This window comes from Chelonoidis abingdonii, chromosome 10, assembly GCF_003597395.2.
Source record: "Chelonoidis abingdonii isolate Lonesome George chromosome 10, CheloAbing_2.0, whole genome shotgun sequence".
Lineage (NCBI taxonomy): Eukaryota > Metazoa > Chordata > Testudines > Testudinidae > Chelonoidis > Chelonoidis abingdonii.
Genome location: NC_133778.1, coordinates 42,474,945 through 42,498,833, shown reverse-complemented (window position 1 = coordinate 42,498,833; position 23,889 = coordinate 42,474,945). Strand labels below are relative to the sequence as shown.

The 23,889-nt window shown below is 40.5% G+C and overlaps 2 protein-coding genes across 3 annotated transcripts in view; one reads left to right on the top strand and one right to left on the bottom strand.

Moving 5' to 3' along the window:
• Nucleotides 1-4,979: 4,979 nt before the first annotated feature.
• On the bottom strand, nt 4,980-12,617 carry SPC25 (SPC25 component of NDC80 kinetochore complex). Of its 2 annotated transcripts, XM_032770927.2 has the most exons (7): nt 12,354-12,614; nt 10,174-10,331; nt 10,028-10,093; nt 8,888-9,034; nt 8,203-8,307; nt 7,089-7,187; nt 4,980-5,257 (listed from the first exon to the last, which is right to left on the bottom strand). In XM_032770927.2, the coding sequence occupies exons 1-7, from the start codon at nt 12,452-12,454 to the stop codon at nt 5,133-5,135; spliced, it is 801 nt and encodes a 266-aa protein (XP_032626818.1). In that variant the 5' UTR covers nt 12,455-12,614; the 3' UTR covers nt 4,980-5,132. The 2 variants fall into 2 exon arrangements, with proteins under 2 accessions (XP_032626818.1, XP_032626822.1); XM_032770931.2 differs by lacking the exon at nt 8,203-8,307 and having other exon boundaries at nt 12,354-12,617.
• The window catches only part of G6PC2 (glucose-6-phosphatase catalytic subunit 2), a 24,036-nt gene continuing 12,640 nt past the window's right edge, over nt 12,494-23,889 (top strand). The window contains exon 1 of the mRNA XM_032770925.2: nt 12,494-12,538. The gene's annotated coding sequence lies outside the window, so the exon portion shown is untranslated. The remainder of the gene's footprint in view (nt 12,539-23,889) is intronic.

Below are 23,889 nucleotides of genomic sequence, written 5' to 3'. Positions count from 1 at the left end.
TGCATCTCAGTGTGGATGCTGCATGATTAAATGAAGAGGAACAATATTTGGAGGCAGTTCAACAAGTCCTGCTCAGTAGCCGGAAACTCTCCACTAGCGTGACCTATTTGGGCAAGTGGAAGTGGTTCTCGGTATGGTCATTGGCCCAGGGAGTTCAGCCTAGGCCTGCTTGTATCCAGGACATCTTGGAGAATCTGTTACCTTCAGTCTTCTGGTTTCACACTAAGTTCATTGAGAGTGCAATTTTGGCATTTTATCCACTCAACCAGGGGAAGCTGGTGTTCTTGAATGCCATGGTAGCAACATTCTTGTCTCCACCCACCAGTGAAAGAACGTGGGACCTTGTCCTAGTGGCTCTTACTGATCTTCCATTCACACCCCTGGTAACTTCCTCTCTCCCTTCTGTGCCAGAAAACTGCCTTCCTCGTGGCAACAACATCTGCAAGGAGAGCATGTGAATTGCAGGCCATGATGCCAGAGCCTCCTGACACACAGTTTTCCAAAGACAAAGTGTCACTGCAGCCATCCCATAAGTTTTTGCCTAAAGTGGTTTCTCAATTTCACTTGAACCAAGTCTTATATCTCCTGGTATGTTTTTTTTCTAAGCCACATTCAATCCTGGAGGAGCAGCCTCTTCACATGTTGGATGTCAGGCAGTGTCTAGCGTCCTACCTGGATAGGACTAAACCCTTTCATCTCTGTATGTGTCATATGCAGACTGAATGAAGGATCAAGCAGTCTCTTACCATATGATCTCCAGATGGATAACTTTACGACATCATGACAGCATATGAAGTAGCTCAGTCTACCAGTGTCCAGGAGACATCAATTGCATTTCTAAGTGACATTCCCACTTGCACCTCTGTACAGAAGTTTACAAACAACTATGGCATTGCTACTGCATCCCGCTCAGGTGCACACTTTGGAAAAGCAGCCCTGCAGTCCTTGTTTAAACAGACTTCTCCTGCAGGTACTGCTTGCGAGTCACCTACATGAATACATGGCTGCATCTACTCAAAGAAGAAAATACAGTTCTGTGCTGTAACTGTTGTTCTTCGAGATGTGATGCAGACATATATTCCACAACACATGCTCTGCCCCCTCTGCATCAGAGTCTCTACTTCTGACATTTGGTGTGAAGGAACTGATCGGAGTCGGGGCAGTGCCACCCTGATATGGCTAGGGGAGGAGCTAAGGCCACGAGATGAGGACACCACTCCTCCAGGTACTGCTAGGCAAAGTTTTCCTGCTCCAGCGAACTGGGCACGTGCACTCCTACATGGAATACATGTCTGCATCACATCTCAAAGAACAACTGTTACAGTAAGTAACCAAATTTTAGTCCTCCCAGGTGGGCTTCTGAACCTGTGCTGACCCCACCCACTTGAAGGAGAGAGGCCTTAGTTAGTCCTCTTTGGATATTCTTGAAAATATTCTGCTATGCTTTCTTGCTATAAAACTTGGTTTTCACACACAAGATATTTCAGGGGAAATTCTGGTAAGTGATTGTCAGGAAATAAAATCAGGCATCCAGAACTGATTGATCACTACAGAGACTCTTGCAAGCACAGTACCAAGGCAAATTCATTGTCATCAACAGTTGGCCAGTTCAGATTAGTTATCTTATATCATAAACCTGCAAGTTTGTAAACAAGGCATTTCAGTTAACCCTGGCATCTTTCTTGTACCTAATCTACTGGGCCAACCCCCTCAGCAAACTAAAGCTTCTGTGGGTGGCAGTCTCCTAACATCAAGTATCAGTGAGACCTCCTTCTTTGTTCTGAACTTGCTCTTGTTTCTCTTCATAAAATTCAATCCCAGCATCTCCAGTGAAGGTTTTAATAGAGGTCTTATTTCTACAGTGTGGTGTCATCTGAGCTGCACATCTAAATGTTTCCTGTAAAGGAGGAAGAGTTTACAAATGGAATGGATAAAGCAAGATGAAAAGCTTCAATCAAAGCAAAAGTGCTGCGACTGCAGAAGGATCTAAACAAGGCAGCACAGGAAAAAGAAGGTTCTTGTCTGTTGCTGTTGCACTGAATGTCTTAATGGATTGTATTAAATTATAGGCCCGTCACAGTGCCTCATGCAGAGTGGGGAATTGCAGATGGTAAATGAGAATCCTCCAGGTACACTTTGGGTGTTACACAGAGAGTGTCATTTTTTATTCCAAAACATAAATACTGTGCAAGTGAAAGTGAACAAAAACACAGGACAAGAGATTATGTCACTGCAATCTTAACTTTGGACCCACTAGTTGATCTTTATATTAGGTACAAAAAAAAAAAAAAAGCCCTTTAAAAGTTTCATGCCACTATTGCACCCCCCAATCTTGGGGCTATCTGGGGGTTGAATTGGTTCCAGCACAAATTAAAGTAACCACAGGTCTGCTCTAAAATTGCAGCCAGCTGCCATGGCCCCAAATGCCCTTTTGGGCAGTCAGGGATCACTGGAGCACACCACTATTCCAGCCATCTCCCCTTTCTATTGGGACCATTCTACACACTGAATGCTGCCTGGACTTCCTGACCAAACTTACCAAGCTGAGCCCAGGCTGGTCCTGGAAACAACAGCATATAATTACATCTGAGACCATTTAGAAAAGGACATTAAAAATAGCAAGTGGCTAGACTGACTTGAAAGAAAAGATCAAAAGTTAGAGTGTACAGCGTAGCTACAGGATTATTGGGGTTGGTAGAAAAGTCTATGAGTAACAGAAAAGTTTACATATGAAGGAGGGAGAAAATATTGAGAGTGGAACACAGTGGCGTATAAATGGGAATAGTAGGATGAGATTAAGGAATGAGAAATTTTAGGGTGAATATGACAGTAACGGGTAAAATATTAGCCAACGTGGACTAGATGACCCAAGAAGTCCTTCACACCTGTCAGTTTCTTTCATACTTTTCAGGTCTGGAGCAGATGCTTAAAACATACACAGAGACCTCCTGATTTTCAGATGTAAAGAACCAGAATGAAACTGCTGTGCTCCTGGAGCAGGTACATTTTTATTTTAAACATAGCATTTTTAACAACTGCAGCATTTCATTTTGAGAACCTGGATGTCTAGGTTTGACTCAATGCTTAGTTATAAATTCTTGACAGAACAACTGGTGGCCATTTAGTGTAAGAGTACCAGAGTCCAAGAATTAGAGATCTGAATAATGAGTATCCAGAATTAATACAAGTGTTTCACAGATGAAATAGGAGAGAAAGGAAGAGGAAAGACACTTTTTTTAAAATGTCTCAGAGTAAGACGAAAAATGTAAAACCAATTGAGAGGGTGATTTTCTCTCTTAGAAAAAAAACTGCCTTTGATATTTTCATCAAGATACCTTGTAATATGAGGTCACTTCATTCATATTTACTGTAATCACTTGCCTGCAGACAAGCCTAGACACCTATAACAAATCAAAATCAATAGGAAAATCCCAGTAGGTGCCTATCTGCATGTGTAAGCACCTAAATACCTTTAGCCATAAGGCTATAAAAATGAACTTTAAGAAACACTATTTATTATTACACAAGACATGTTTATTTCATCCTGCTTTGCTTGTGCTGTTAGTGATTGTATTCCAATGACTTTTACACAACCAGGGGACAGCAATCCTGTAAATGGTATCTGCAAGGCTTTGTATGACTACCAAGCTAAAAGAGATGATGAGCTAAGTTTGCAAAAAGGTAATTAACATCCTCCCGTTTTTTCCAAATCCTATTTCAGCTGAAATGCTAGCTCAGGGGTAGGCAACCTATGGCATGTGTGCCAAAGGTGGCAAGCAAGCTGATTTTCAGTGACACTCACACTGCCCGGGTCCTGGCCACCGGTCCAGGGGGCTCTGCATTTTTAATTAATTTTAAATGAAACTTCTTAAACATCTTAAAAACCTTATTTACAACAATATATATTATAGACTTAATAGAAAGAGACCTTCTAAAAATGTTAAAATGTATTACCAGTACGCGAAACCTTATATTAGAGTGAATAAATTAAGACTTGGCACACCACTTCTGAAAGGTTGCCGACCCTGTGCTAGCTTGAGGAATGAGACTGAGTGCAGTGGAGAATAGGGTCCTGTGATATAATGCTGTAGTAAGTGTGGTTTGTCATCTAATTTTAACTCCATCTTAAACTAGCCAAAAGAGACATTTAAACTTAATTAGACTGTGCTACAAAGGAAGGGGAAGAGAGAAGTTTTAAACAAGGGTCCATGCAGAAATGACACAATACACATGTATAAATCCACTGAATTAATAAAAATACATTCTCTCAACAGGTGACTTTCACCAGAAGAATGATAATGGATGGTGGTATGGGACCCTAAAGGAGAGAAAAGGTCACTTTCCCACTACGTATGTGGAAGAGTTCCCTACTTCCATAGATGAAACATCCTCAAAAAAAAAAAATTAAGATCACTGAGGTGCCTAAAGATCATATTTCTTTAAATTGTTCAGTTTGTTAAACAGTCAAGGTCTGTTCCTTGCCAAAGTGATTCCGATCACACATTAAATCTACCCATTGTTGCTTGAATTTGCCTTGACTCTTTTGTTGAACCAAGTGTACTGACACCTTTCTCTCCACTGATGTAGAACTGGAGTGTGATGAATGTTTCTATTATTGTAAGCCTTTACTAAAAAACAAAACTAGTGACTGCTACTTTACTCTTGGGCTAAGTTTCTGAGTGAGTAGAAACACCATCTCTCTATTAATGTGGTAGCCTGATTCTTTTGGAAGTTTTTAAATGCAGGACTCAAATCCTTTGAAGGTAAATTTAGCATAGGCTATTGGATTGCTTTAGCCTTATTTCCTTGAAGATGATGTGCTGGCTTTCTTTTGAGTTACAAGTTTAGTGACTGGATTTACTGCTAGTCCACAGTTACCTGTGCAGAGACAGTGGACTGAAGAAATATTTGCTTCAATTATATATTGTTTACAATGACTTACCAAAAATACATCTGGCTGATAAAGATGGACTAAAACATTTCACCATTTTTCTTTATTTAGAAAATGGAATATTAAAACAGACAAATATTACTTTTCACTCCACTGTTGTGTTAATACAAAAAGGAAAAGCACGGAATGCATGCAGGGACAGGAAGAGAGGTATGAAGCCAATTTTACATATAGTTGCAGATTACTTATAAGACAAAGCTGTAAAAGCTTTTCTGATGTTGGCAATAAATGCAGCAAAATTGTTGGTTTCTCTCACTTTTAGCTGGAGTTCTGCTATACAATCCAGAGGAGGAGAGCTGCTTGTCACTAGAAGGAAACAATTAGAAAACAATTTTTATTTCCAAGATAAGTGAAGCATGCTGTGATACTTCCTAGTCTCAAGTATTCTTTCCCCGAAAACAAGACTGAGTCAATTATTTCACAATGTTTGACTTGATTTTTTCATTTAATGGGTTGGGTAAACAACTATATGCCAGCTCAGAGATGCATTTTAGTTCATTATATTAAGGGTCTCTTACCCTTTCACTCCTTTTAGTGTCTTAGTAATCTAACCATTTTCTGTAGCTTTGCATGTGCTCCATTTGTCTATTTTAAGCCTAAAAATCCATGGACTGATTTTCAGCCAAGGAGAAAATGGGAAGAGAGAAAGATTAAGAGACGCTGAGGATTAGAGTATAGTTTCTACCTGAAATAGTAAAAATAGAGGTCCCTCATCATTGCTATCTGCTTCATTAATTTCAGAGGAATAATAGGGTTTCTATTGTGAAAATTAGGTTTAAGAAATGCCAGTAGTAAGAGAGCAGTGAGTTGAAAAGCAGCTTCTAAAAGCTGTATTTCCTTAGTGCATCTGGGTTATGGTGGAAGGAAAGGATCGTTAATGCTGTCTGAATTTGAGCAGTACATGAAAACGTTCAGAGGGGGATGAGCGAGTTCCCTATATTTAATGTCTCTCCCATTTAATGCACAAATTTTGATTTGTTAGCAGTAGGAAAAAAAGTTGTGTTGCTGTTTAATGGGCTCCCGAAGTACAGATTGGGCTTAATGGGCTCCCGAAGTACAGCTGCCTCTAAGGGCTTGGCTACACTGGCACTTTACAACACTGCAACTTTTGCGCTCAGGGGGTGAACACACCCCCCCCTGAGCGCTGCTAGATACAGCGTTGTAAAGCCTCAGTGTAATCAGCGCTGCAAGCTACACCCGTAGAGGATGTGGTTTACGTGCAGCACTGGGAGAGCTGTCTCCCAGCACTGGCGCTCCGACCACACTCACACTTCAAAGTGCTGCCGCGGCAGCGCTTTGAAATTTCAAGTGTAGCCATACCCTAGGGTTGGCATCCCAAAAAAATTCAAAGGAGGAAAAAACTGAGATGGTCACTCACACTCTTTCATGCTTTATTCACTTCTCTTTTCTCAGCTTTTCCCCAGCCAATTTTTGCTTAATATCTCAAGGGCCAAAACTTTATACACACAAAGGTGGGAGAGGGAAACAGTTGTGTATTTATTTTATAATTAGAAGAATGTTAGAGTTACAAATCCAAGGATTCAAAAGTTAGAAAATGCCAGAATTAAGGTTGTTTGTGCAATCTTAATTGAGCCCTCTTGTGCATCAGCATGGCAATTTAATAACATGAGCACATCCTACTTTTTCTTCTGAAATCCTATTTATTTAAAGTGATGTGATGTTTTTGGATGGGTACCCTAGGCCAAATTCATTGATGCCAGGGAGTTTGCATAGAAGTTAGAAGGCCAAGTTCTGTCCTCTATCTTCTAATAAAACAGTTCTAATGCTTAGAAAACTGGCCGGTCTAGATTTTGGAGAAGGTTTTATGGGCACTGTCGGACGGGTTTTGGGCACCTTGAACTATTACTTACAGTAGGAACCGGCGGGGGCAAGGGCTGATAAAGAGCTCAAAGTGCGGTCTGTTTCAGAAAGGCACCACAGTGGCTGGGAGGAGACTGCCAAAGGATGGTTGCAATTACAGTGCTTCTTGGGACACACCTTCATCGGTAGCAGTCTAAAGACTGAACTGTTCGCTACGGAACTTGCGACCCCTCTGTGTATGTGCATGTGCACCTCCCACATGAGATTGGTTCAAAAACCACTTTAAATAAAATACACATTTAATCTCTACATATACCTTCATAGTCTCCCTGTTCGTTTATAGAGAGAGTAAACGTGAATGGCTTGTCAGGATCTTTGTGGTCAATACATCGAAATATAAACTGCAACTGTTCATCTAAAGCAAAAGCAGAAATAGAGTTCAACAAAACCACTAACTTCACATAGGATACTAAATGGCATCCACATCCAGTTAAATTTCAGTTAGTAAAAGATATTCCTGAGCTGACAAGTGTAATAAACCTAGACGTCTCTCTTTGTAAAAAGGGAAACTCAACTTTTGGGCTTAAACTATCTGAGTATCCATTTAAACTACCTGACAGTTGAGTATAGGTCCAATAAGTGCCCAAAATAAAATTAATATTGGATCTTTTATTACATTTATATAGTCCAAAATATGTATTTTGGACCAAACTTTAAAAGATTTTATCATTATAAATTGAGATTAGTTTATCTGAAACATTTATAACTATTTGTCTTATTTCACCTCTATCCAGTCAGAAGTGTTCCTACGGCAGTAGCAGACATTTTTATTGCTTTGTAGCCATACAGAACAGCCAGAAGAAAGGATTTCTATTGCTTTGCAGCAAACAAATCAGCAACACCCTGTTCAGATTGACTACAAGTGCCAGTGAAGATAAGTCACATTCATAACCATGTAAATAGTACAGTAAGTTTTTTCCTATGTGCAAGTACAATTTAAGAAAAAAATCTACCCCATTTGTCTAGTGTGAGAGGGTGATTGTGTTTTGCCAACTTGTCAGGGGTATGACTAAGGCAGGGGTTAGCAACCTTTCAGAAGTGGCGTGCCGAGTCTTCATTTATTCACTCTAATTTAAGGTTTCGAGTGCCAGGTAATACATTTTAACATTTTTAGAAGGTCTCTTTCTATAAGTCTATAATATATAACTAAACTATTGTTCTATGTAAAGTAAATAAGGTTTTTAAAATGTTTAAGAAGCTTCATTTAAAATTAAATTAAAATGTAGAGTCCCCCGGACTGGTGGCCAGGACCCTGGCAATGTGAGTGTCACTGAAAATCAGCTCGAGTGCCACCTTTGGCACGCATGCCATAGGTTGCCTACGCCTGGACTAGGGTAAGTAATCGAACACGTGTGTACTTGGAAACTTACCAAAAATTCTGCGTATTTCTAGCCCAAGCCGCTCTTCAAACAGTTCTTTAGACTTATTCAATCTTTCCAGCCTCTCTTTGGTGGCCTTGTTTTTAGCAGATATAACTAAGAAATGTCAAAGCAAGAGTAAAGCATTTTTAAACAAATTTTAGAACACTGGAAAATCCTGCAGAATAAGTCTGTTAAAAGCAAGTGTCTTTTCTTTTTTGAATCTCTCTGGTCATGACAACTATCCCATTTCTATTCATGTAAATCTGAGTAGCACTAATTAATTACACACTCTAGTGTGGGGCTATTTAGTTATTATGAATGCTATTTTAAGAATCAAATATCTGCTTTAAAGTATATTTTGTCATTCAAAGTATTGTTCATGTAGTTGTCAGTTATGAAAATACAGCTTTTTAGAATGACAAGTTACAGGATTTTAGTTTTTTTTATTCAGTGCTCCACTGATAAGTGATCATTTATATACAATTGTTCAAACTAAGCACCACCTTATCTCTACATCCTAAGCCACTATTGTCTATATTGTACACGCACTACAGTATCGACATGCTAATTACAAAGATTTGCACAGCTACAGTGCTGGAAACACCTACTGGAAAGCCACCAGTATACTCTTTAGAAGACTTCATATTCTAAAAGTCTTGGAGTGTTTTCATGTTCATTCAATTTTACAACTTACTTTCCTTTTTTCTGGTCAACTCTTCCTTAAGCTCTTTGATGCGATCAATAAAGTCTCTATTTTGTTCTTCTTCGTGCTTTATTTTGGAATTAATTTCAGTTAAGTTCTCTTGCTTTTCTTCAATGCATATGTTCTGCTGGAGGATCTCTATGAGGAAGAGAAACTTGAATATTTACAGTTAGCCTTAGTTAACTAAGTCCCTGATTCTGCACACACTTTTGTACATGTACATAGCTTTATGCACAAATGGTTCCCTCAAAATCGAAGATTACTCATGTGAGTAAAGTTATGCTTAGGTGCTACAAAAACACGTGTGTAAGTTATTTCACGGAGACAGAGAAGTGAGCATTCTTGTTTGTATGAGGCAGCCCTTCTACTGCAAGCATCAAGTACAAACAAAAATTATTCTGAACTGTTTACGTGCTTAGAAGGAAAGCACAGAATAACTTCTAAATGAAGGCCCTATGGCATCTCTTGGCTATTCAAAAGTGCAACTTGGCTTGTTTTCGGTGACAGAACTGCAAAGCTTTTGCATTCCTGTCACTTTAGAAGGGTGCAATGATCCCATCATTACACATTTTGTGTCAAGAGATCTATCTGTAACAGTAGACTACCTATAGCTAGTTACATTGTGATTTTTTTTATCCCTAACTTTTAACAGTGACTTGCAAAGCTAAAATGAGTGAGTTAATCCTAGATTTACAAGATGATTTTGCCCATTAATCAGGATGTGGGAGGCAGTTAGTCCAGAAATAAATTATTAGCCGTGCAAAACTGTACTCTGCTGCACAAGTAAACTTTAAGTAATTTTTTGTTTTCTTATCACAGTAAACTGACTTGGTACCACAATTGGTATGTTTTCTTGAGCTTTGCAAGGCTCTCCTTTATTCATTTTTTATTAAGTGGCAACAACTTACTCAGTGCTATACAAGACAGATGGTTTAATTAGATTTTGGGATTTCTGGATTTGAAGATCACCTATTCTGTTAATAAAAGCATTTTGACCAGAAATCCTGGTCTAATATCTTCATTTGGGCTTTGCAGTTCACTTTGAACTGAACCATTTTAAGATGAAGTGTTTTGTTCTGACAGAACACATTAGTTCATCTTAGAAGTAATAAATACGAGCTGAGATCATACCATTTCTGTATTCCTGAATTTTGTCAATCATTAGATCCCCTTCTTTTAATTTCTTGGACCACTTCTCTGTAATAAAGAGATTTATTTTAATCAACTGAAGACAAAGTTAAAAATAAATTAGCTATGGAAACTCATGAATATTGTACCTGAGAGTGCTTTTATGGACTCCTTGCATGATTCTCTTAGTCCTAAAGTCTGGTTGGCGTATTCACTACCACAAATGCTTTTGAATTTCGTCCAAAATTCTTTGATCTCTTTTTCAAAAAGGATCAGTTCATCTTCTGTTTTTATCTGGGACATAGTGCTGCAGCACACATAAAAGCACAACACAATCACACAAGACAATCTGAGCTGTTGTAGATTAATAAAGAGATTTATTCTCCCCAATACTGATTGCTATTGAAACTTTAGGTGCTGTTCTTCTTGTATGTTTTTGAAAGCTCTATTGGTGACTTTTAAGCAACAGTTAGGTTACAGCATTCAGTAGAACTTACTTGTATTGGCCATATTACAAGTGATGTGTTGTTTACTCTATTCAGCACAATTTTGAATATAAATAGCTCTAAAACTATCTAACTAAAAACTAAGGATGCAACATCATGTTTACTTCCTGTTTTGATGTTTTATCATACACATATAGAGCAGAATAGAAAATATATGGAGGTGTGACATCATATTACTGTGCATGTAGTTTTTTCCCCAAAACTCCAAATACTGTAGTCCACTCAAGTGAAGAGGGGAAACTGCACCTGCTGGCTCATTTTGAACTGAACTAAACTTATTTTAGATTGGGGGGGGGGAGTTTTCTGTGGAAAAAAGCAAAACATTTTCCCCTTCCAGAATGAGAATCAGTTATTAAATACTATCCAGTAGGAAGATTTAACTATGGTATAAAACATAGAGAATGTTTTGAAATGGCTGCTACATATTGGATTGGTAACAATCATGGGAGTAGGGAGAATTCCTACAAGTTTTTTATCTGGGTAGCGTACTGTAATCCTAAAATAAACATTTGAGACAAGTTTTCAAATGGCTTAAAGTTGCTGTTACTTTATAGTCACCTTCTCCCCAGGCCCGTCCAGGAGCGAGTCCTTATTATGGACTGAGTAATTTTCCCTTTAAACAAGAGCTATTTACATTTGAAGCATCTATTAAACACAACAGTGTACAAAAAATATTGCACTGACATAATTATGCATTATTGTAAATATTAATACATGCATTATACTAATAATGCTGTACACATAATTAAACATATTTTGTTTAGCCTGAAAGAGCAAGGGGGGTGGTGGAGAGAGAGCAAGACTGTTCAGTCTGAGAGTAGTTCTACTGTAAGAATTACTATAAAGGATTGGTGGCTACTTCTTCAGCAGACATTTCTTGTATGTATTTAATTTTCATTCTGCTTACTTTACTAATGCCTTCATCCTGCAGACTTAGGTATTTAATGCTGTGCACTAAATGACTTCACTGAAAGTCAACACAGTGCAGAAGTCTTTGCTGAATTAACATTTTATTCCTGCCTGGACTGCACTCAAAAGACAACATAGCTTACTCTCCTGGAGTTGTATCACATTATTAACAGAAGAGTGACCTAATCAAGTTCCAGAATCTCTATTGTTGGCAAGGTACAAGCCAGAGAGAGCCCAGATTGACTTTCAGATTCCAGGCTGACTTTGCAGGTTAATGTGAAACCCCATAATACAACCTTTAATTTTTCAGCCTAAAACCACATTTCCTGGCTGATGCTTTGCACCATAAGGGTGCTCTGCTACTATTCCCTCATTTGCGTTCTCGTAACTGCCAATTTTCTTGATTTTATGTGCAGCCTTTGACAATGAACTGCCAGGTCCAGCTTTAACATGCTGTAGGTCCAACTGCAGCAGTCATACATGCCAGTACCACACAGCTGGCAGCTACTTCGGGCCAGATCCTCAAAAGCATTTAGGTGCCTGACTTCCACTAACATCAACAGGAGTTAGGTGCCTAGATGCCGCTGAAAAGCTGGGCCTTTAAGCCTGGTTAGACAGCAAAAAGCAGGAGCACCGGGGGAGGGGGGTGGTTTCCTAGCCGATTCGGCTTCCCTTACCCCTGAACTGTGCAAGACGCCGGACTGTGGAACAGCTCCAGGAGGTGCCCGTGTTTACTGCACCGCAGCCGAGCTACGTTCAGGGCGGGTCACACTTCCGAGCCCAGATCGCTAATTCAGTGAAAGCGCCACCTAGGCCGCCGCTTAGTGTCCCGCTGCGCGCCCTTCTCCTCAGCCCCCGGGCGGGGCCCGGCTTAGCAGCCCAGCGATCACCCCGCGCAGCTTCTCAACACTCACCACCAGCGTTTGAACCGTAACCGTCCTGCCGCCGCCGTCACGGCCGCTCTCTGATTGGCCCCTCCTGCACCCAGCAACAGCGAACGCAACGACTGGTCCATTCCTGGCGCAGCCGGCAAAGAAGCTCCCTCGCTATTGGCGGAGCGGCGTGGAGCATGATGGGAGTTGTGGTCCGTTGTCAAACCGTAAGAGGGAGAGTGACGAAGATTGGGGAGGGGCAGCCCATCTGGTGTGCCCCGGCGAGCTGCAGAGACTGGAGGCGGCTGAGGCGCTGCGGGGTTCGGTCTCTGGGGCAGCCGCAGCCCGAGGGTGGGGTCATGGCCAGCCCGTGTTTCTACCGCCGCTGCAGCTCAGTTCGTGCCCAGCCCTGGTGGGAGGGCGCTGGCTGCCCCCCTTGGTGTGCTGCTAGCCGGGAATTAGCCCAAACCAGCCCTGGGCCTGAGGAAAGAGGGGCCGCCCGAAGCGGGCGCTAACTGGCGCCGTGTGCCTTGTTAAGGTTGCGCGCGGCCAGCGGATTTGAAATTGTCGCTGCGAACGGACGGCGCCTGCACACCCGCTCTGCGCGGCCCAGTCGAAAGGCGGCTAAGCGCCGGGTGAGGCTTCTCACCAGTTCATCAGCACAAATCCAGGGGGAGGGGAGTGTGGGCCGCCGCCTTGGGGCTTAAGTACTGGCCACAGACAGCAAACCTTCTGGAGCCACTGTTGTCTGGTTACAGTGACGTGGCTGTCCCAGAAGACTAGACAAGGCAGACGATATTTAGCAGTAGCTGGCTCATGCAGCCCTGCACCACCCCTGAATTTCTGTAATAGGTGGCCTTTTTCAGCCTAGAAGGAGCACTGCATAATTGTTTCTCCTTCAGTGCCCTTGAATGAATGTTTTTCCTTTCATGTAACTGGCACTGAGTTTAGGAGAAAATTGCATTTTTTCCTCTTCCATTTGTATGCAACAGGGTAAGCAAAGACAAAAAACTGATCAGTTACAAAAATAGTTCTCTGCAATAATATAGTTCTTTGGTGGGTTGTTTAGTTACTAGTTCTAAAATTTGTAGCACAGACTGCTTATTTTTCTTTTCCCTGCATTGTCCAGTACTTGCCAGTGTAACATCTCCAGTTTTTCAGGATCTATATGCAGTGAATAGGTTACTTGCAGGCCTTGTTGACATACCAATAATAAATGTATATTCTGCTGGTCCATCATCGTCCCAGAGGAGGAGCTGGATCTACATGGACGACTCAGAAGAGAAAGAAGTCCTTTAAAACAGGACTTACAACAAGATGCTTACTGCATACTCAGTTGAATCTTTTGGACATTTAATTAAACAGTGTACCTGTACCGCACAATAACAGCAAACGATTATTTATTTCATCACAGCAGTTAATATAGAATGAATACTATTTTCCTGGAACAGGTATGGAGAAGGTTCTCTGAGGGTATGTCTACACTGCGGTATTAGTCTGGTTTTACATAAACCAGTTTTGTAAAACAAATTGTATAAAGTTGAGTGCACATGGCCACACTAAGCACATTAATTCGTTGGTGTGCGTCCATGTACCGAGGCTAGCATCGATTTCTGGAGCATTGCATTGTGGGTAGCTATCCCATAGTTCCCACAGTCTCCTCCGCCCATTGGAATTCAGGGTTGAGATCCCAATGCATGATGGTGCAAAAACAGTGTCGCGGGTGATTCTGGGTAAATGTCATCACTCAATCCTTCCTCCGTGAAAGCAATTGCAGACAATCATTTCGCGCCCTTTTTCCCTGGATTGCCCTAGCAGACGCCATAGCATGGCAACCGTGGAGCTTGTTTTGCCTTCTGTCCACTGTCAAACCAATCATGAATTATCAATTGGCATGCTGCTACATTGGCATGCAAGAGGCGGTCTGCGAGTGCACACTACAACACAGGCAGCATTCCAATATTGCCTTTGCAAGGTAAGCAGAGATGGTTAATTTTTCTATTGCAAACGCTCTGTTGTAATTTGGCAATGAGATGACAGTTATGCAATCATTTTGTACTGTTTGCAATTGACAAAAGTGGAGATGAATTAGTTAAAAAATAATATTTCAAGAGGATAAAAACCAACTTAGCAAAATCATGCATGAACCTAAATGCATTGTAATACTTCAATCTGCATTTTTTAACCGTCATGCAGGATAGACATTACACTTAAGGATGCTGGCCTGAAACGCACACGAAGACTTCATCGCTACTATGGACTCGCTTAGGCTATTGAGTTCAATGGTGATTTTGGCAGTACATGGCATCTCGAGAGCATGCAGGAGAGTGCTTGGTACAGTAATAGAACTCCCCGAGAGGGATACAATTCCTTCTGTATGTTTTGGATTTCGCTGGTACTAATAAGCACAGCTTCAATAGAACTCTAATGATATCTGGTGGCCCAGTCAAAGAGTCATGTTTGTTAGGCATATAATATAACCTAAAAGAGAGCAATGAAGCACCTCAAGAACGCAGCAAAACAGCTGCTCTGGTCCAGAGTGCCATGAACCACCGAGAGATCTGCACAGCTACCCTTTTCTCATGAGGACCCAGAAAACAAAGATGTAACCTGTTCGCAGGACTAAGGGCCAAAGTATTATTTACCTAAAAAGAGAGGGGATGCCCACAAAGCCCCAAACTTGCGCTACAACACGAAGACAAATCATGGATATTTTTCGTTCTCACCAGTACGATTAACCTCCCAACTCGTGCTTCCGTCCTCCCTATCCACACACCCCTTCTCACCACAAGAGGTACAAAAACCGTGGCAGTGTGCCCCATTCTGTTGCTGAATGAACAGTATATAATAATGATGCAAGGATAAGAACACTGAAATTTTAGTGAGATAAATGTGAGGGGGAGGCAGCCTCTCCAGCTGCCTGTGACCTTGTTATCTTCGTTCACTATGGCGTCGAGTAGAAGCATTAAAGAGGTGTTAGTTGGTGGGAATGCAGAGAAGTCCACAGTCGCGTTGCGCAACCACCCGCACTGCAATTAGAGATGGCACACAGCCTTCACGCAAGGGAGTAGACAGTTACATGCTACTCTGAGTGTTTTAAGAAATGAGACGGAGTGGAAAGAGAGGTACGCAGGAAGGCAAGAGGCAGGCAGTGGATCCAATAAGGAAGCAAGCGGCACGCAGGCACCCCACAGAAACGAGGTGTCGAGTATGAATGAGGGAGCAGGTGGGATGGTAGGGCTTAGGCGCGGCCCTTGTCTACCAGAGGGGATTCTCAGCATGCTTGAAGATCTGAACATCCTAAGCATATGATCTTAGCATAGAACAACAAAGCAGCTCGAGACAATAGCACACCAAACGAAAGACAGGGAAGTCAAATGTTAAATATGAGTACAATCTACACCCCCAATTTTACCCTGGGCGCCCCGGCTGGACCTTCACCGAGGCAAGGCAGGAGCACTCACGTTACTAGCGCTGATGATGGTTTTCCACACATTTGTACTGTCTGCCATCAGAAAGGAAGGGAAGGGGATGCTGCTGTTCAATGCCGCAGCACCACATCTAACAGCAGTTGCAGTAGACATACGGTGACATTGAAAAATGGCAAGAAAACAATTTTTTACCCTTTTCTTCGACGACGGCGGGGAGGGAAGGTAAATTGAACGAGAATTCTTCTGGCTTTCTGTTACACTTGTCACGCAGCACTGTGCTGAGGCCTCCCTGTGGTCTCTGCTATCTAGCCTGGAGTTTTTTCAAATGCTTTGTCATTTGTCTCTGTAACGGAGCTCTGATAGAACAGATTTGTCTCCGCCATACACAGCGATCAGATCCAGTATTCTAATATGGTCTATATGCTGAGAACTCTTTTTTGGATTTGGGACTGCTTTGCCACCACAGCTAACGAGCTCAATGCTGGGCAAACAGGAAATGAATTCAAAAGTTTGCGGGCTTTTCCTGTTACCTGGCCATAAGCCGATGTAGGATATGGCTGTTCCAGAGCGCGATCACAAGTGAGTGCACTTGTGGGATACTGTCCGGAGGCCAATACTGTCGATTTGTGGCCACACTAACCCTAATCTGACATGGCAATACTGATTTCAGCGCTACTCCTCTCGTCGGGGAGGAGTACAGAAACTGGTTTAAAGAGCCCTTTATATCGATATAAAGGGCCTTGTTGTGTGGGCGGGTGCAGGGTGAAATCAGTTTAACGCTGCTAAATTCGGTTTAAACGTGTAGTGTAGACCAGGCCTTACTTTCTAACATTGTGCCTTGTGTTCTACTGTACTTTGGGCAGGAGGTTAACAAGTTTGATTCTTATCTTACTATAATTTCAAGTGAGGATCACTCATACACACGTACTTTGTAAATCTTAAATGAATTTTATTTTAAAATATTTTGGATATGTACTACCAAATGTCATATTTTACATTAAGCAATCATTTCTGTATGTTTTTCATTTAATTTCACTTAAAGTAGCAGAACTGACTAAGTGACCTGTAAATGTCTGAGAAGTTTTTATATCTGAAATAAAATTTTACATGATTAAACTAATTACATGGCCAGTCTCAGCTGAAAAAACATGGTGTTGGTCTAATGGCTGTGTAGGTTCTGATACAGACTCCATAACTGTGGTGTCTAACTATCTGCCCAATGATTTTTGAACATTATAACCAGAAATAACTCTCCTTTTAAGATTTTTTTTTTCCAAATTGCTTTAAGGTTTGCGTTCAGGGAAAGCTGTGTGTATAATGCAGTCCTGGGAGGTATAAACAAGGGAACCTTGAGAAGGAGGTAAGAAGTTATTTTACTTCCTATTTCGTACTAGTGCAACCGCTGCTGGAAAACTTTGTCCATTTCGGGTGTCCACAATTCAAAAAAGATGTTGATAAATTGGAGAGGGTTCAGAGAAGAGCTATGAGAATGATTAAAGGATTAGAAACCGCGCCTCAGAACAGTTGAGCTCGAGTCTGTCTATTTAGCATAAAAAAGAGAAGGTTAAGGAGTGACTTGATTACAGTCTATAAGTAGCTACCTGGGGAACATATATAAAAATTGGCTCTTCAATCTAGCAGAGAAAGGTATAGCAATACCAGAACTGGACAATGAAACTAGAAAATTCAGAATGGAAGTAAGGTGTACATTTTTAACTGAGAGAGTAATTAAACATTGGAACAATTTACCATCTGTACAATCCCATCACTAGTAATTTTTAAATCCAGATTGGATGGTTTGGGTTTTTTTAAAGATATGCTCTAGGAATTATTTTGGAGAAAGTTCTGTGGCTTGTGTTGTACAGCAGGTCAGACTAGATGATCACCTCCTGTCTTTGGAATCTATAAGCAAAGAAACTGTTTACTTATTGTATTATTTCAGTGGCTCTCAGAACCTACTTGTACAGGCAGTAAGAAAAACAATTTTTTTTCTTGTAAACTGAGCACATTTGTTGTTGTTCTTCAAGAATTTCCATAATGCCATTTGTACATGAGAATTTTCCATATGTATAATTTTAAAAAAGGTCCAGGTAGAGGATAACTATTGTGAGTAAGATGCAAAACATTTTTTCTCATGTTTCAGTAACTTCTATTGATATATTCATTCTGAAATAATAATGAAAGTGGTACTGTATGTGCATGTGCATAGGATACCGCTAGTGGAAGTACTGGAGGTACTATCCAAACCCACAGCCTTGTTATTCTGGGTATTACTGTGACCTCAGGAACCATTTCCATAGTGTTGATCTGCATCCATTTAATGATGGACATTTTAAATCAGCTTTCCTCTTCATTTTTTTCTCTTGGGAGTTAAGATAAACAATAGACCAAGCAGACCACTCACCTCATTGCTCTTACAATGTGCGTCTGTTGATTAGAAAAAAGAATGAATTACGGTAATAGTCAATAAAATGTGCAGGTTCTACTTGAAGGATAATTCAGTCAGCTCTCAGTGAAAATCTTAACATAGTATATCTACCCAGTGGATGTATTCCTTCATTCTCCGGTTGTTTTCCTGAAAATCAGAGTAACAGGAACTACACATAAAATATTGTTCATTTAATACTAAATTCTTAATTGTGATTAGAGCAAGGAGTTTATTTGTCTTGGGAGAATGCACTCTAACGCTTTGTCCCCCATAGTTGGGCTGCAGAAGGTGGGGTACTAGTGAAGCACCCACACAGTTGAGGGCCTCCATGTATCTTCTGCATCATGCAAAGGTCCATATACTAGTGCTGAATGTATTAATATGCAGGAGTGGGCATGGTAGAGGCCACCAGACTGACACTGGAATCCAGTGGCCCAAAACTTCTATACAGGCAGGCGCCTAGCAACTGCTACTTAAGCCCCTAGAAGAGCTAGTTAACCTAACAAGCACCTATAAGGCATTCTCTGAATCCATCAGTTTCTTGACAAATGCTATTTTGGTTGCTTATAGAAACTTCAACACAGGCTTAGACACCCAATATGTGCCATGTCTTAAATGCCTATGTTACGTTATCAATTCGCAGCTGCTAAAACTCTTCTTCATTACAAGAAAAATATAGCCATTTAGGCCCCATCCCTCAAACACATATGTGGATGCTTAACTTTATTACAGTGAGTAGTTCCATGGATTTCAGTAGAAATACTCAACAGCAATAAAGTTAAGCGCCTGTGTAAGTGTTTGCTGGAGCAGAGCCTCTCAGGTTAATAAGCCTTTCTGTTTTTTCTGGGTAATACTGTCTGCTGTATTTTCATGATTTTTAGGTATAGCTCAGGGGTTCTCAAACTGTGGGGTCGGGACCCCTCAGGGGTCAAAAGATTATTACATGGGGGGTTGTGAGATGTCAGCTTCTGCCCCAAACCCCACTTTACCTCCAGCATTTATAATGGCGTTAAATATGTAAAGAAGTGTTTGTAATTTCAAAGGGGGGTTGCACACAGAGGCTTGCTATGTGAATGGGGTCACCAGTACAAAAATTTGAGCATCACTGGTATAGTTTTTGATAAGGAAGTAATGAATACTGTAATAATACTATTTCTCCAGAAGGATGCCAAAGTGCTTACCCTGTGGATTGTCTCTGATTCATAAAATAAGTTGCATGTATATTTAAAATCTGTATACAGTACATACAGTTAGCCAGATTTTTTTTTGCACAGTTCACATTGCTCTTGCTCAACCTTCTCTGGCCAACCCAAGAGCTATATTAATAGATACCAGAGGAAACTTTAGCTAAAAGGATGGGTGGATCCAATAAGGCATGTTTGGTAGAGTAAAAAGAAAGAAAGGAAAAGGGCTTCCTGGAAGATTCTCCCCTCCTCTCCCTAAAAAGGGACTTATCTTTTCTTATGTTCCATTTTGAAGGTATTATTTACAGCCTAAGAAGGCAGCTGTCAGCTCTAATTCATATGTAAAAACTGTACATTTACTAAATTAGTGTGGCAAGGCACCTGTTTCCCCTCAGTGGGTCAGCATTTCCTCTTCTGGCAGTCCATGGGTTGAAAGGAAGGAAAGGGGACTGGAATCAATCAGTCCTACTTCAGAGAGTTTCTATTCCTCACTTGGTTTTATTTTTCATTATTTTACAAGGTGGGCCTCAGGGGAGGCCCAGGGAGCATTCACTGGCCAAACCAAAGACACAAATTCATAACACACAAAGGGAACACTCTGGAGTGTTGCCTTGTTCTTACCTCTGGGTGCCAGTTCTTCCCCAACAGGCAGTTAGCTCTATTGCCTCCCCTATAGGGAGGCAAGTGGCCTTCTGCCCAGGAGAAGACTTTTCTCTTTGTTGTCACTTGCCTTGTTGCAGCTTGTCTCTTGCCTGTCTCCAGCCCAAAGAGGGATTTTTAGAGGTCACAGGCATCCCTTAATTGGACTCAGTATCCCTTGCTGGCCTGAGAAACCTCTTCAGCTCATAGGGAAAAGGACGTTTACCATTCTATTGCTGATATACCTGCCTTCCAGCACTCTTGCAGCAGTCTGGTTTGACTTTGTCACACTAAGTAATCTTTGTAGCTGGACCAATGCCAGTGACAATTATGACATGTAAAATTAATGTTAGGGCTGCATTTACTAAAACAAGATGTACCAGAAAGTCAGTACATAGATTTTTGTTAATAATGTTACAGAAATCATTGCTTTGATGGGTGTTCTTTCTCTTTGCAAACATCTGCTTAGCAACATCGAGCTCAGTTACTACCTAATGTTTGCTTTGATAGATACGTGTAAAGAAATCATGAACATTTTATTTTCTTAGCTACAGTTGAACTTTGATTGGGTTTTTAAGTTATTGTCAAGGTGCATAGAACTTAGGGTGAGCTCCGTTTTTGTTTGTCTTTATAAATCAAAAGTTAATGACAGAAATAAACCAAAAATGTTTTTGAGCTTGGTTTACTTTCTGCTGAGTATGAAAACATTTAATTATGTTCAAAAACAAAACAAACTCGTTTCCAAAATTTTAACCTACTGAACCCCAAACATACCGTTTTCACATGTGTATTGTTGTCCCTTTTCAACTCAAGCAGCTAGTCAAAATTCAGGGCCTTGGGATTGTTCCAGATGGAAGTAGAAATTGATGGAGCCTGGTATTTTCTTTGATGCTGTCTTTATTATTTACAGGGAACGTACAAAATCCTTTGTCTCTGAACAAGAAGAAACCAAGAACAAAAGGAGCAGTGTCTTAGTTTACAGCCCCCAAGTCTCTTTAGCCAATACAGATCCCTCTCTTGAACTTTTTCCAGGGTCATCTCTCTGTTCTTGTCTGTCTCAGTTTCTGTGTGATCCCTTCTTTATCCCCCCCTCCCTCCCCAAAACAATACTCAACCAAAAGCTCGTTGTTAGATTCACACACACCTTTTGTTTTAGCTAGAGACTCATGTTATGTTAATTGAAGCTAGAGACTTCCAGTTATGTTAATTGAAGGGTGAGTTCACACCTGTCAATCTCAGTGGGGTTTCACTCAACCCATAACAAGGTTTCACCCAGTTTAAAACACTCAGTTTAGAAATTAAGACAGTTCAAACATTTTCAAATATATTCTTGGTTGTTTATTTCCCTTAGCAATTGCATTTACTGAAAGATTGTACAGTATGTTGTCCTTTATGTATACTATTAAATGATGTCAAAGACCATATGTATTTCAGATTAGGAAACTTTTAAAATGTTCCCCCAACAGGGAGAAAGAAGAGGAGGAAAATCTTGGAACCCTCCAACAAATGGGGAAAATTTCCTCCAGAAAGTGACAGTGAGTTTTTCAAAGCACATTATTAAGGAATCATAACTTCTCCAAGACTCTCCTCAGCTTGTTGCTAGAGCTAAGAAAGCTGGTGTAGTTTAATTTATTATTGTGAGACCCTTTTGTATATAGAATATTTAAATGAACTAACATTATTTCCTAACTAGAAAGAAACACCTGTCTTTATCCTGAGCAACTGTAGAAAGCCATATTCCACAAAGTCATCAAGATATGTCAGCAGTCCTGCAATACTAGCCCAAATGGAGAGAGTATTTTACTGAAAGCAGCCAGGGCAAATTTGGTTTAAGCAAGAGTAGTTCATATATGCAAGGGTCATGGCTGCATAGGTGAAAAGGTCCTGAAGAGAGTTTGTCTTTTCTGGTACAAAAGTGTATCACCCTGCAAGTCTTTGTGAGGCTCCTATAGAAGGAGAGTGCACTTCACATGGATGTTGCTAGAAAATAAATTTCACCTTTGCATGATCTCAGTCTTGAAAATACTAAAGAGAGCCCTGAAGAGTTGCATCTGTGAATGGAGTTCAGCCTGGGCAAATGGAGTTGCATTGTCCCAAGGCAGTGAAAAAGAATAGCCTGTTTTGACCCATTGTTTACCATATGAATGCTACAAGTGTATAGAAGGTTAATAAAGTGGTCCAACTGGGCTCTATCTGGCAGCAGTCATTCTTCTAATAGTTTCAAGAATGGCAGATCTGGTGTCAGAGAAACAAATTGTGGTATGGCTGGAATAAGATGGGCTCTATTGCTTGTTTGTAGCTGCAGAAAAGTGGCTCCTGAGGTCATTTTGTACCTTGACAGGTGCCAGAATGCTGTAAACCTACTTGCTGTAAAATAGTTTTGTTAAAGGGGCAGCAGTTACTGAATAATAACTTCTTAGAGCTCTTTTAACTAAGTACTAGAATCAAGATGGCTACTAAAGCACCACCTACTGTCACATGACATTTGCGATTTAAAGCTAACTAATATTTCTAAACCAGCAATACATATAAAAGCAGGAGAATGGGTTAGTATATTTTTTCTTCATACTAAACCCAAATGTCCTTTGGAGAATTGGAGTTTACTGTTGGCGAACCTGTCTACCTTATGAGGGAGAATTACTCTAACCTTTGGAGAGAATAATAATTACCCTAATTTTGCTATAAAATTACTTGGGAGAGAGAGATTTTCAACCAACAAGGAGGACGTGAATCAGGTTTAGTATCTCATTTACATGACCAGTCCACCTGTCAGGCTGCTTCGGAGCTACAAGCAGTTGGGCTCAGCATGAAACAAAAAACCCCAAATAACAAAGGCTCCTTTGGGACAGCTAATTTGCTGAGTCTGAAATTTCCATGGTCTTGTGCATCCAAGAAACTGTGAAATATTTATTGCTGAATTATCCTGGAGTTTTATTTTTAAGAGGATTTTGTTAGAGAAAATGTATGTTGATATCATGTGGTACAAATTGAAATGGACCATTCAGCAGCACTAATATAGGAGGAGAAATTGTAGGAGCAAATGGACATTGTAAATCATGTAACACTAATTCTACTCAGAAACAGCACAGAGAAGTCAGAATCACGATTCGGTACTTTATTGCTTTCTACATGGCTCAATGAAGCTAGGAGCAGTAAACAGGCTCAGATCTGAATCTGCTAAAAAGCGTCTAAAAATAGACTCTTAATAGCTAAAGTAAATGAGAGATGGCAGTGGGTAAAAGAGGTCTTTATGTTCATTTAAAATCATACCTTCTTATTTGTTAGATCTACTTATAATTTTCCACTTTATTTCGTTGAATGCACATCATAAGAATATGTTTGACTTTTAAAGCTCTCTTCAGCAAAAACTTGGAAGGTAAGAAGTTTTGACCAAATCCTCCACTGCTTTTTTCAGCTTGGCTTGAAAAGTCCAGTGTAGTGGGGCTCCATTTGGGAAGGGTACAGTGCCTTGTGTGCAGCTGCTTTTGTTTCCAGAGTTTAATTCTGTAGTTTCTGTAACATTGATCATATGATTATCATGGGGAGACACTGACTATAGGTGGGTAATAGGGATTTCAAGTAATTTAGGGATTTTCAATGTGATTCATAGATGTCAGGGACATAACCCTGTTTCAAATAAAAGGGTCTGTACTGTATTTCAATCTGTACTGTATTCTGGTGATAAAGTCATGAGTTGTTCCCATCTGTTGCCCTGATCAGATTTTAATTCACAAGTGTAAAGTGTTATGGTCTCTGTTAACAGCTTGAGAGAGAATATTGGTTCTGATTACAAAGTCACAGCACAAGTTGGTGTAATATATTTTTCTTACAGGAAATCTCAGTGCAGCTGTAACGCTTGTGTTTGTGACTCTAGGATGAGATGCCTTGGCAGAGCT

Excerpts from the sequence above, each read along its gene's own strand:
- SPC25 (XM_032770927.2), bottom strand. The coding sequence starts at position 12,454 with ATGGACCAGTCGTTGCGTTCGCTGTTGCTGGGTGCAGGAGGGGCCAAT. Across the intron at positions 9,035-10,027 it reads AATTCAGGAATACAGAAATG|AGATCCTCCAGCAGAACATA; the intron begins GTATGATCTCAG and ends TCTTCCTCATAG. Across the intron at positions 5,258-7,088 it reads CGAACAGGGAGACTATGAAG|TGACAAGCAGCTCTCCTCCT; the intron begins GTATATGTAGAG and ends GTTTCCTTCTAG.